General features: G+C 38.6%; 1 protein-coding gene across 1 annotated transcript; it reads left to right on the forward strand.

Annotated features, from left to right (window-relative positions):
• The first annotated feature begins 1132 nt into the window (after positions 1-1132).
• Positions 1133-2401, forward strand: LOC145948514 (insulin-like peptide receptor). The gene is made up of 3 exons (XM_083058196.1): positions 1133-1150; positions 1944-2112; positions 2229-2401. Exons 1-3 carry the CDS (start codon positions 1133-1135, stop codon positions 2399-2401), a joined length of 360 nt encoding a protein of 119 aa, XP_082914322.1.
• The last annotated feature ends 12380 nt before the right edge of the window (positions 2402-14781 follow it).

Consider the following 14781-nt stretch of genomic DNA (forward strand, 5'->3'; position numbering starts at 1 on the left):
TTATTTCGAGTACGACGATGAGCGTTAAGTGATATTATTTTAGCCAATAAATTCCCTCAGATCGATTATTACGTATATACATATATACGTAATAATCGATCTGAGGGAATATAGTATATCGTCTATATATAGTATATCGTCGAGATTGCTACGCGACGAGATTTTCTCTCTTCTCCCCCGTCGTCGACATTGAAATTCTCTTTGATCTTATTAAAGTTATTAACGGCTTTTAAACGCCTCGCTAATTTTACTTGGTTGAACGAGTAATTCATGGTATCGCGCACAAAAAGCAAGTTCATTTAAATGCACGTAATCCTTTTAAAAACTGCGCAAATATATTTGTTAAAAAAAAAAAAAATTTTTTTTTTTTAATTTTAACGAAAGAGCACTCTTTTGCGTTGAAAATTTAACGAGAAACGAAACACACGTATTTTATTTTATTAAACGTGTGAAAATTATCATTCGCATCGAATTGTAACTATCAAGTTATTAAAAAAAAATCAATTTCCGACGAAAATTTCAACGTCGCAATTTCGCAGAACATTTGATCGATTCGAGAGTTTAATATACAGAGTAATTAACAATATACAGAGATAGAATCTCGATAGTTCAAAGTTTGCCCGGACAATCGAAAATTCGGAGTTTGCGGGAAAAGAAGAGAAGTTCGCAGACTCTATTGTAATTAAAACCCGATCGTCTCTCTCCCTCTCTGTCCAGATCTACGGATGTCGGGTTCAAGAACAATCAGCAGTCTAGTCAGTCGTCGAATCTGCCGAAATCGCACATGAAATCGAGCGAGGAGGTCGGAGGACGCGAAAAGGGACGGAAGGGACACAAGAACGTCACTATAGGGGACGGCATTTGTCAGAGCACAGATATCAAGAACAGCGTCGTCTTCTTCTCGATATTAAAGGACTGCCGCGTGATCGAGGGCTTCCTGCAGATCGTATTGATCGAGAACAACACCGAGGCGGATTTCGAGAATGTCAGCTTCCCGGAACTGCGAGAGATCACCGGCTACTTCCTTCTGTATCGCGTCGACGGGTTGAAGAGCCTCAGCAAACTTTTCCCGAATCTCGAGGTCATCCGGGGCGATATACTCCTTACGGATTACGCCTTCATGATTTACGAAATGAAGAACTTGCAAGAGGTGAGATTTTCGCGCGAGCTCTCTCTTCCGCCTTTGTTTTGTTTTCTCTTGGTTTCTTTTTTTTTTCTTTCTTTCGTAACTTTCCTACTTTTTTTTTACTCTTTGTTAATGAAATTAGCTTGCAGCAGAATCTTAATCAGATTATAATCTTTAAGCTTTTGCCTTAAACGTTTTCGTACCTTTTTACCGTTTTAAAACGAACATGAATCTAACATGGATTCTGTCATTAATAATTTGAACAGCTATATAACATTTTTCCCCTAATTATATCTGCTTAAATTTAAATGTTCTCGTCAATAAATAGATAAATAAATAAATTATTTTTTTTTCTGATCATATATCTTTAACATCAGACGAATTAATTTTAATATGAGTAATTGGGGGTTTGGAGTTGAAAATTCGTATTTATTGCCTTATTCCACACAAATCTCACCGTGGAAGGATTATTAAGAGCTTTCGACGCCCGATCGTCCGAGTTTATCGCATTTAATACCGACACTCTCGATGACAAACGGGACTCGTGGGACTGCAATTTTTCATACAGCGTTAGGATTTTTATTCATATATACGCGCAGACATGACACGCTCGTCCGTCACGTAGAGAATCCATCTCGCGATCGTTCATTCCCACGCCGAATCAAGTCCAGTCTGTAAGGTTCGAAGGTATATGGTCCAATCTGTCGCTATGGGACCCGATTAAAATGATCCTCCGGGGTCAAGTGACGTTAATCAGTCAATCGAATTAACCGGCTGTTCGACCCTTGACTCATAATTCCATGAAACTTTTTCACAGATCGGTCTCACCAGTCTGACCAGGATCTCCCGGGGCGGCGTTCGCATCGAGAAGAATCCCGCTCTCTGTTTCACCAGTACCCTGAATTGGAGCCACATCGTGCCGGCCGGCGAGAATTTCATTAAAGACAACAGAAATGAACAGAATTGTCCGCACATGAAAGGAGATGGTTTTGAATTTTTTCTTATAATGTATAACGAAAATGTTACCAAAACCTTATCAAAGGGAAAGAGTGCGATCACCTTTAATCTTTAATATTATTTTACTATAGTATCATACTCTCAGTGTCCTGGCGGCTATTGCTGGCAACCGCGCAACAGTGTCATTTGCTAGAGAGGTCTAGATGTCACGAACAATGCCTTGGAAAGTGTTTCGGTCCGAGCGACACCGAGTGCTACGTTTGCAAGCATTATCGGCACGATGGAAGATGCATCGAAAGCTGTCCGCCTGATTTGTGAGTAATTTGTTAACTTTCGTAAGAATGCAATTGCGATGTGACGGAGTAAAATTAGTTTACAGCAAGTTTATATGTACAATATACACCTCTCTTATATTTGTATCTTATATACAAATAGAATCCAAAAAATATGTACGCGATAAATCTACAGATTACTTTGTTTCGATTTTAAATAATTTCGGAAATTGCTCCTTTATTTATTACCGATTCTCTCTAGTAAACTGGAGTCAATTTTTCTGACAAAATTATGTAGAAGGAGAGAAGACACAAGATTCTAGTTCTAATTTCATACAAAATGTCCATTAAATGTCCATAAAATCATTAGGATATTATGGAAAGGAATGAAGATTTTAGGGCCGGCGCTGCGACGAACATGTCGAAACGTTATTTATATAGGTGCAAATGCAAAAGCGTTGACATTCAGCAGCTTTGTACCCTCGCGGAAAATCGGTCGTAAACGAGAGTAGTAGTAATACTATGCCGGTTCTAACCCAGGTCCTCTGAGGGGGGTGCGGGGCGCGGGGGGTTCTCCGCGGCGAGGGGTATGACGTCACGCGGGGCGGGGGTATCTCGCCGGCGCGGGGGCTGACGTCACGCGGGTGGAGGGGGATGTTTCGACAAAGGAGGTGGAGTTTTCTGAGTGCAATATTTGTAGATGGTATCTTTACGACTTTTTTATGAGGGTTCTTAGACATTTTCCCCAAAAAGGTATAGAACAAGCGCCGATGATTAACAATTTTGTACCCTCGTTAATATAATTTTATTACGGAAGCGCCGATGTCCGGCTGCTCGAACTTGTCAACGGAGCGTTCTAGAGTTCATTAAAACTATGTTTTTCATTTTATGGACATTTTATCATTAGGAAAGGAATGAAGATTTTAAGCCGACGCTGCGACGAACATGTCAAACGTGATTTAATAGGCCTCTACCTATTTGCGTTGACGTTCGGCAGCTTTGTACCCTCGCGGAAAATCTCCCATAAAAACGAGAGCGAAACATTTTTCTTAATATTTTTTAAGGAAGAATGCAACGTATCGGCGTCAACGTTCGGCTGCTTTGTACCCTCGCAGAAAATCGGTCGTAAACGAGAGCGAAACATCTTCCTAAATATCTTTTTAAGGAAGAATTGCGATAATTTTGAGAGGGATGGGGGTTGAAACTTATGGAGAGAGTCTGTCTCCGCGTCAAAAAGTCTTTAGTATTCGTATAGCACAGGTCAGAGTAAAAGAAATGGATGAAGATATTATTATGATTGAGGATAGTGATAATGACGAGGAAATAATGATAGTCGAAGAAATTAATAATAGAATTGTAAATGTGATAAATGAATCTGATGATGAAGAAGTGATAGAGCCTCTTGAAGACTCTGATTATAATAGTGATGATTGTGAAGACTTTGCCGAAACAACTATACAATTTGTGGCACCGGTTGAGATGCTTACTATAAATGCATCGTTGAAAATGTGCGTTTTAAATTTGTTTTATGTACCTTGGGATAATATTAAACTGTGCACTAGCTGCTTTATAAGAAATGTGGAACTATTTCCAAACATTTGTGTTGTACGACAACATTATACGAGAATGTTTAACATAATAGAACAAGAATTGTGCAGCGTTTGTCGTGCCCCGCTATGTATGATATTTAGCCGGAACATGTGCTCGGTGTGTACGCATTGTAAGTATCAGTTTCTTATTTTTTTTAAATATATTCTAAAATAAATTATAAATTATTAAAATAATTAATAAAAATTTTCTGTTATGCAGGAGTCCCCGCCCAGCCGTCGCCTCCGCTTCTCACAGCACCTAGCATTCGGCCGCCTCACCGCCTCGCATCCACAATCGTCGGCTTTACCATAGCCACCTCCACCACCGACAATTTTTATATATTATGATATTCATTTATATTTTCATCTTTATATTTTCATCTTTATATTCTTATCTTTATATTCATTTATATATATTTTTAAAAATTTTATATCCATTTTATATTCACATTTATATATTCACATTTATATACATTTATATACATTTATATCCATTTATATTCTTTTAAACACACACACACACACACACACAAATGTATAATACACATTTATTCATAATTAAAAATAATTAATATTAAATTAATATATTCATTTTAAAAATTCCTCTTCTTTTCCTTCACTGCGTCATCTCTCGCATGCGCCTCTCGCTATCTCTGTCTCTCGCGTTCACCTCGCGCTCTCTCTTTCTCTCCTAAGCGCTATCTCTCTAGCAGTCCCTAACCTCGCGTCATCTCTCTCTCTCTCTCTCTCTCTCTCTCTCTCTCTCTCTCTCTCTCTCTCTCTCCTCGCCGCAACATCTCTCTCCTTCACGTTCGCCTCACACCCTCTCTTTCTCTCGCGTTCACCTCGCGCTCTCTCTTTCTCTCCTAAGCGCTACCTCTCTCGCAGTCCCTAGCCTCTCGGTCCCTAGCCTCGCGATCCCTAGCCTCTCGGTCCCTAGCCTCGCGATCCCTAGCCTCTCAGTCCCTAGTCTCGCGATCCCTAGCCTCTCAGTCTCTAGCGTCACGTTCCCCCTTCTCCGCATGACGTCATCCCCGCAAGGATCTTACAACGAGCTACGTATGAGAGCTGAGACTGCTTACGGGTGGGAGAAAGATGGAGAATGGAAATGCATGCAAAAATTACATCATAATTTAGACTTTAAAAACTCTTTATTTATATATTTTTTCTTACATATTATGGACTAAAAATTAAAGCTGCCAGCTCACAATCGATGAGTTGATGTTTATTGAAGGCGTCGCTAGCGCGTATTACATTTGATACTTCTTTAGGATTCTCGTTACATTGGACGCGATATTTGAAAATTGTGTAAATTTAACATCGACTGTCTCGGTAATTTTAACCAATCGATCAAAAGATACATCAATGCATGGATCGAGATCGAACATACGGTGTAACGTCGATTCGATCATCATCATGCATACATTTGAAGATTCGAGACTTATGAGTTTGGCGTTGTTAATCGTATGAACTCGCATTGTTAGCGGTCCAACGCTTATACAACTGTGAACATCATTAGAGTCGTTCCGAAGAAAATTTTAAAGTATCATCGAATATGAAATTTTTATGCTTTTATTCCATATATTCCTACAATTTTTTTTGAAGATCTTATATTGAAAATTATTGTACGGAATTCACAAATTTGACATGATAACTTTATAAAAGCGTATTTATTTCGTTTTTAAATCGGATTTTTTTTATGCAAAGAATAATATATTATAAAATCGTAAATCCCCTTACTAATCTTGATCATTGAATAAATCTCACCATTTATCTACATTTCCCTTCAATCAGAAATTTATATAAATTTAAAATTATACTATATTATCATATGCAATTAATTACAATTGCGATTTAGTGCGATTATTTATATTTATAATAAAAAATGGAAAAATGTTTATATTTGTTTTATTTGAATATAAATGCATAACGAGAAGACTAGAGGAGACCGGGGCTAGTAGGTTCAGTTCAAAGATATTATAAAATACCTCTTTTGTTATAAAATATATTTTTTTTTGTTTTGAACACGCGTTTAGATTGATCATCACTAATTAAATAAAAATATACAGGGTGTTCGGGAACTCCGGTGCCAACCGTTGAGGGATTGTAGGGTAGGTGAAAATATGCAACTTTCATTAATAAACATGTGGTCTCCGACGACGCCTGTCGACGCCAGTAACTTTATTATTTTTCCTTCACAAAAAATGCAATCACAAAAGATGCTCGAAATGGCGACCTCCTAATTCAATGCAGGCATTACAACGCCGCACCATACTTTGCCGAACTCGTTCGAAAATGCCTGGTGTATGCTGGACGACCTCACAAGCATTGAAGATCCTCGCAGTCAGGTCCTCTACTGTTTCTACAGGAGTGGCGTACACTAGGCTCTTTACATGACCCCAAAGGAAAAAATCCAGAGAAGTCAAGTCTGGGGAGCGAGGTGGCCATGCAACTGGACCTCCTTTGCCTATCCAGCGACCAGGGTAGGTTTGATCAAGATAGTCCCGCACTGCTCGTGAGAAATGGGCCGGCGCACCATCGTGCTGATACCACATCTGATTACGTACAAACAACATCACATCTTCGATTAACTCAGGCAGGGTTTCGCGGAGGAACTGCAAGTAATTGTTCCCGTTCAGGCGAGGTGGCAACACGAACGGGCCGATCAATTGATCACCTAAGATTGCAGCCCAAATGTTTACAGAAAACCGTTGTTGATGGGTCCTGATGTGTTTCGCGTGAGGATTCTCGTCATTCCAAAGATGGCTGTTACGGCTGTTGAAGAGGCCATCCTTTGTGAATTGCGCTTCGTCAGAGAACAAAACCATGCTACCAAAATGTGGATTGTCTACGAGGCGATTAAGGTACCACTGACAGAAATTCACACGAAGCGGGAAGTCAGCTGGGCCCATTGCTTGCACCTTCTGTAGATGGTAGGGGTGTAATTGTTGTTCGTGTACGACTTTCCAGACAGTATTGTGGGCGACTCCCATAGCATGGCCGATGGCGCGAGTGCTAGTGGACGGTTCATTTTCAAATCTTTCCAGAATATCCTCCTCAAAATCAACGGTCCGGACAAGTCTTCTTGCTCCGGTGTCTAATCTGTTCACCGTCATCGTTCTCAGTTCCCGCAAGCGACGATCGATGGCTGCAAATGTTTTCCGACAGGGGTGTCGCCGATTAGGAAATCTCTCACGGTAGATCCTTTCAGCAAGTCTTGTATTGCAGCGAGCCTCACCGAACACAAGATGCATGTCTGTATTTCGGTCGTTGAATTTTTATCGGAGTTCGAGTCAGTGTACTTCAATCTATCCGTCTTGTGAGTCATACACGCGGTTAAATCGTCGTCGTTATTTCGCCGAATTGATTTTGTTGTGGTCGCGCTTACATTTTCGTCGTTTTTCGCTCTATCACGACTGTGTTTTCGGTATTGTGATTCGAGCTACGGAGTAATAATAATACCCCGGCACGTGGAGTATATGTGCACAAGGATAGCCATCTTGTTGGTCTCCTGTATAAAGAATTTAGCAGACATTTTATTGCGGCACGATATAGTAGTGTTCATCTGTTTTCAACACGAGCTTCATCTCGCCGTGGGAGTTAATTGTCTACATAGCTGTCGTCAAGTCCTTACTGTGAGGATAATGGATCGCCAGCGGCTAGAGGTACTGTCGCTCCCCGAACTTCAAGAGGAAGCAATTAGTTATGGCCTCGTCCCACCATCAGATAGGAATCTATGTTTAGACATGATTATGTCACATCTAGAGAGGAATGGACCTCTCCGAGATCTGTTGGGGAATGCTGCTATACCTTCTAGTTGTCCAGTCACAACGGTATCTGACACGGCTTTATTAATTTTATATTTTAAAGGGTGGTTAGAAAAAAAAGTTTATATATCTTCCAGAACATGTAGGTTTCCTGTACCAATTAGTAATGAGTCTATTGTCTGAACGAATGATCGTTGTATTTAGGAAATTAATGGAAGAACTGACTTCAATTTCATATGTGAAATTCAAGCGTTGGTGGTAATTATTAAAAGTCATTAATATCTCATCTATTTTTGTACGTGGCAATATAGCAAAAACGTCGTCTACATATCTATAATATATGGGGACAGTGAAACTTAACAAACTTAAACATTGTGTCTCCAAATCATCCATCACAATATCTGCTATGATAGGTGATAAAAGAGAACCCATCGGGCTGCCAAATATTTGTTCATAAAACTGACCATTGAAGCTGAAACTAGTTGAATCTAAAATCAATTCTATTGAATGTAAAAATTGAGCTAAATTGAAATTTGTGTTCTTAGCAATGTCAATCTAACGTTTTTTAACGGCATTTAAAACCAACTCTTTAGGAATATTTGTGAATAATGAACTAACATCTAAAGATATCATTATATCATTATCATTAATAAAAGTATCTTTAATATTTTTAACGTTTATCGCTCGTTTATCGCAGTCTGTAACCTTAACTCAGAAACGACTACGAACGGCTCAGAAACGGCTTCGAACGAGTCAGAAACGGCTTTGAACGGGTCAGAAACGACTACGAACGGCTCAGAAACGGCTCAGAAACGGCTTTGAACGAGTCAGAAACGGCTTTGAACGGGTCAGAAACGACTACGAACGGCTCAGAAACGGCTCAGAAACGGCTTTGAACGGGTCAGAAACGACTACGAACGGCTCAAGAACGGCAACGAACGGGTCAAAAACGACTCAGAAACAGCTTTGAACGGGTCAGAAACGGCAACGAACGGGTCAAAAACGACTCAGAAACAGCTTTGAACGGGAATGATCTATGTCGTGTTATGCGTGGCATGGGCTTCAACGTCTATAAAATAACCAAAAAAAAAGCTAAATACATTGATTAAACGTGGTAAAGATAGTTTACATAATGATCAGAGAACTAATGTTGTATATAAATTAGATTGCAAAAACTGTAATGCGTCATATATCGGCCAAACAAAAAGGCGCTTACGTACTCGAGTGAAAGAGCATTTTAACAATATAAAATTGCATGAAACCAATCATTCCGTTATAAGTAAACATAAATTAGAATTCGGACATGAATTTGATTTGGACAAAACCTAATATATTATATAATGAGAAATATGTGAAAAAGAGAGAAATCGCGGAAATGTTGTATATTAAAAAATTCAATAATACAATCAACCTACAAAAGGACACAGATAGCTTAAATAAAATCTATGACAAAATAATAAAGATCGTTTAGCTTGGTTTCCTATTTTTATATTTCAGTCACTGACAAAGTTTCATACTGATACAATGTTTCTCTCTCTTTAAAATTCAACAAGATGTTAATGATTTGTTTTAACTTAAATTTGTGAAGTGTTTCAATAAGAACGTATGTACTCAAAATTTTATAGCAAATCCATTTATGTATATTACTGTTTTTTGTATTCAAACCGTTTTTTTTTAAATTAATTATTATTTCAGTTTATACTTGAAAAGGACCACGACCATATGGTCGAAGCGTTGTAACTTCTATTAAATAAACAAATTTTGGCTAGTTTGATCGATTAATTTACAACTACCCCTTTGATTATTGTACTAGCGATATAAAAACAACTTAAAAAATTTAAAATTTTTATTAATTATTTTATTATTTTAATAATATTTAAAATTAAAAAGAGATACTCACTAGACCCATAATTCCTCCCTGACAGGTTCGGGAGGATATGATTCCTCGCCGAACAATTTTCTGAGGCAGAAGACGTCATCTCACTAGTAATCCTGTGCCCATTCCACGATCTCCTCCGCGTCGTCCCATAGCTCGGCCAATTCCCGCCGATCGCACCACCGATAATTTCGTACTTGTTCTATATGCCGATGATTAAGGTATCCACCGATTTGGATGGATTCCTCGGTTATTTTCTGAAAATCGACAAATTTGGTAGATAATATTAATAAACAAATTTATTATATAATAATAAAAACTTACCGGCATTGTGAATATAAGGAACAGAGTCCTCAATAAATTTTCTAGCAGGTGGGTCTTCCAAGATATTATGTCTATTATTTCATGAAGTCCTAAGGATATTCTTGTTAAAAAAAAATTTGGGCCCAAAATGTCTCCCGATCCAAAAGGCATTTTGCACTGCACTTAATAACTTAGCTCGATGACACTTAGCGATACTTAGCTCAGCGACTGCTTTAAACTTTGTGATGAACATCGCAGAGACAGACCCTCTCTCCATAAGCTTCAGCCCCATCCCCTCAGATAAATCATAGTAATAAATATCTGTTTATAAATTCGAGCGGTTGGACATCAGCGCTCACCGTAATGCTATACGCCATACGCTGTTTTGTTTATACCTGCGGAAAGGACCATGAGAATGCTTAAAAGAGAGAGAGAGAGAGCGTGAGGTGTTTACGAGAGATAGCGCGAGAGAGATGTCGCACAGTGGTGCCATATACGTGAATCACGGAAAAAATTATATAATTTATTAACTTTTAGAGATCGGGCTTTTTTGATGATTTTAATAGTTTTCAATTGCACATATCAATATTGTTATATTAGAAGAAATAAAACATCAATATAGATCTGATAAAAATTAGTTATATAATATATTTTTATTTAATTAGTGATGATCAATCTAAACGCGTGTTCAAAACAAAAAAAAAATATATTTTATAACAAAAGAGGTATTTTATAATATCTTTGAACTGAACCTACTAGCCCCGGTCTCCTCTAGTCTTCTCGTTATGCATTTATATTCAAATAAAACAAATATAAACATTTTTCCATTTTTTATTATAAATATAAATAATCGCACTAAATCGCAATTGTAATTAATTGCATATGATAATATAGTATGATTTTAAATTTATATAAATTTCTGATTGAAGGGAAATGTAGATAAATGGTGAGATTTATTCAATGATCAAGATTAGTAAGGGGATTTACGATTTTATAATATTATTCTTTGCATAAAAAAAAATCCGATTTAAAAACGAAATAAATACGCTTTTATAAAGTTATCATGTCAAATTTGTGAATTCCGTACAATAATTTTCAATATAAGATCTTCAAAAAAAATTGTAGGAATATATGGAATAAAAGCATAAAAATTTCATATTCGATGATACTTTAAAATTTTCTTCGGAACGACTCTAATGATGTTCACAGTTGTATAAGCGTTGGACCGCTAACAATGCGAGTTGATACGATTAACAACGCCAAACTCATAAGTCTCGAATCTTCAAATGTATGCATGATGATGATCGAATCGACGTTACACCGTATGTTCGATCTCGATCCATGCATTGATGTATCTTTTGATCGATTGGTTAAAATTACCGAGACAGTCGATGTTAAATTTACACAATTTTCAAATATCGCGTCCAATGTAACGAGAATCCTAAAGAAGTATCAAATGTAATACGCGCTAGCGACGCCTTCAATAAACATCAACTCATCGATTGTGAGCTGGCAGCTTTAATTTTTAGTCCATAATATGTAAGAAAAAATATATAAATAAAGAGTTTTTAAAGTCTAAATTATGATGTAATTTTTGCATGCATTTCCATTCTCCATCTTTCTCCCACCCGTAAGCAGTCTCAGCTCTCATACGTAGCTCGTTGTAAGGTCCTTGCGGGGATGACGTCATGCGGAGAAGGGGGAACGTGACGCTAGAGACTGAGAGGCTAGGGATCGCGAGACTAGGGACTGAGAGGCTAGGGATCGCGAGGCTAGGGACCGAGAGGCTAGGGATCGCGAGGCTAGAGACCGAGAGGCTAGGGACTGCGAGAGAGGTAGCGCTTAGGAGAGAAAGAGAGAGCGCGAGGTGAACGCGAGAGAAAGAGAGGGTGTGAGGCGAACGTGAAGGAGAGAGATGTTGCGGCGAGGAGAGAGAGAGAGAGAGAGAGAGAGAGAGAGAGAGAGAGAGAGAGAGAGAGAGAGAGAGAGAGAGAGAGAGAGATGACGCGAGGTTAGGGACTGCTAGAGAGATAGCGCTTAGGAGAGAAAGAGAGAGCGCGAGGTGAACGCGAGAGACAGAGATAGCGAGAGGCGCATGCGAGAGATGACGCAGTGAAGGAAAAGAAGAGGAATTTTTAAAATGAATATATTAATTTAATATTAATTATTTTTAATTATGAATAAATGTGTATTATACATTTGTGTGTGTGTGTGTATGTGTGTGTGTGTGTTTAAAAGAATATAAATGGATATAAATGTATATAAATGTATATAAATGTGAATATATAAATGTGACTATAAAATGGATATAAAATTTTTAAAAATATATATAAATGAATATAAAGATAAGAATATAAAGATGAAAATATAAAGTTGAAAATATAAATGAATATCATAATATATAAAAATTGTCGGTGGTGGAGGTGGCTATGGTAAAGCCGACGATTGTGGATGCGAGGCGGTGAGGCGGCCGAATGCTAGGTGCTGTGAGAAGCGGAGGCGACGGCTGGGCGGGCATAACAGAAAATTTTTATTAATTATTTTAATAATTTATAATTTATTTTAGAATATATTTAAAAAAAATAAGAAACTGATACTTACAATGCGTACACACCGAGCACATGTTCCGGCTAAATATCATACATAGCGGGGCACGACAAACGCTGCACAATTCTTGTTCTATTATGTTAAACATTCTCGTATAATGTTGTCGTACAACACAAATGTTTGGAAATAGTTCCACATTTCTTATAAAGCAGCTAGTGCACAGTTTAATATTATCCCAAGGTACATAAAACAAATTTAAAACGCACATTTTCAACGATGCATTTATAGTAAGCATCTCAACCGGTGCCACAAATTGTATAGTTGTTTCGGCAAAGTCTTCACAATCATCACTATTATAATCAGAGTCTTCAAGAGGCTCTATCACTTCTTCATCATCAGATTCATTTATCACATTTACAATTCTATTATTAATTTCTTCGACTATCATTACTTCCTCGTCATTATCACTATCCTCAATCATAATAATATCTTCATCCATTTCTTTTACTCTGATCTGTGCTATACGAATACTAAAGACTTTTTGACGCGGAGACAGACTCTCTCCATAAGTTTCAACCCCCATCCCTCTCAAAATTATCGCAATTCTTCCTTAAAAAGATATTTAGGAAGATGTTTCGCTCTCGTTTACGACCGATTTTCTGCGAGGGTACAAAGCAGCCGAACGTTGACGCCGATACGTTGCATTCTTCCTTAAAAAATATTAAGAAAAATGTTTCGCTCTCGTTTTTATGGGAGATTTTCCGCGAGGGTACAAAGCTGCCGAACGTCAACGCAAATAGGTAGAGGCCTATTAAATCACGTTTGACATGTTCGTCGCAGCGTCGGCTTAAATTCTTCATTCCTTTCCTAATGATAAAATGTCCATAAAATGAAAAACATAGTTTTAATGAACTCTAGAACGCTCCGTTGACAAGTTCGAGCAGCCGGACATCGGCGCTTCCGTAATAAAATTATATTAACGAGGGTACAAAATTGTTAATCATCGGCGCTTGTTCTATACCTTTTTGGGGAAAATGTCTAAGAACCCTCATAAAAAAGTCGTAAAGATACCATCTACAAATATTGCACTCAGAAAACTCCCCCTCCTTTGTCGAAACATCCCCCTCCACCCGCGTGACGTCAGCCCCCGCGCCGGCGAGATACCCCCGCCCCGCGGGACGTCATACCCCTCGCCGCGGAGAACCCCCCGCGCCCCGCACCCCCCTCAGAGGACCTGAGTTAGAACTCTCATAGTATTACTACTAGGACTTTATCAAACTGCTCGAAGAATGCAGTCGTGTGAAGCGTCCGCGACTCTCCATTGGATATAGACAATCTTTGATTGCTAGAATCGCGCGACTCGAGGGTGCAAAGACTCGATTGCAGAGACAGTTTATACCCAGTGGTGGTAATTACAGTGGCGGTAATTACAGTGGCGATAATAACACGGGAAGACTCGTTTGGCGAGAGATCGATACCGCGTTCGAAAATCGGATACTGACAGGTGCGGTGATTAACGCAGACTATATCGAACCGCGACAATTTTTGGACGACGCTAGTAGTGTAGTACTCGAGCAAGTGCAAGATGTTATAAAAATACACAACTGTGCAAAAGTAAATACCGTGTTCAACGGTGAGTTTGTGACAGGTGATAAGCGCGCCAACAAAAGCATTAACACGCGAAATTATGAACTCTTTCGCACGTCCGATTTACACGAGTGGTATGAGCGGCATGTCATCGAATCCACATTGGCGTCTCTCGAAGAGTTTCAGGAACGTGATAGCGGATGGGCATTGTCACGAATCCTTGATCTTACGGTCAACGTCAACAAGTGCAATCCTATGCGCGCAGGGTGTTATCTAAACTTACCGCGAGAAATTATTACGAAGAGAGCAGTGGTGAACGTGCGATCAACGGACAATGCATGTTTCGCATGGTCAGTGGTGGCCGCTCTGTATCCCGCAGAAAGACATGTAGAACGAGAATTTTCATATCCCCATTACACGACAGTGTTAAATCTTCAGGACATTGAGTTTCCGATGACGTTAAACCAAATTAAAAAGTTTGAACTGGCAAATAACATCTCAATCAACGTCTATGGCATCGAGAGGAAGAAGGAATTATCTATTCTTCCGATACAGCTCACTGATCGGAAGAGAGAAAAACATGTAAATATGCTGTATGTGCAGGAGGACGACAACGTTGGACATTTCGCGTGTATAATATAAAAAATCTATCCCGGCTTGTCAGCACGCAACTGAGCAAACATGACCACAAGAAATATATCTGCGATCGGTATGTATATTTATTGCAAATTATATAATAATTTTAAATAAAATTGTA

Source organism: Prenolepis imparis, unplaced genomic scaffold, assembly GCF_030444845.1.
Source record: "Prenolepis imparis isolate NDT839.2.m4 unplaced genomic scaffold, iyPreImpa1.0 SCAF_430, whole genome shotgun sequence".
Classification (NCBI taxonomy): Eukaryota; Metazoa; Arthropoda; class Insecta; order Hymenoptera; family Formicidae; genus Prenolepis; species Prenolepis imparis.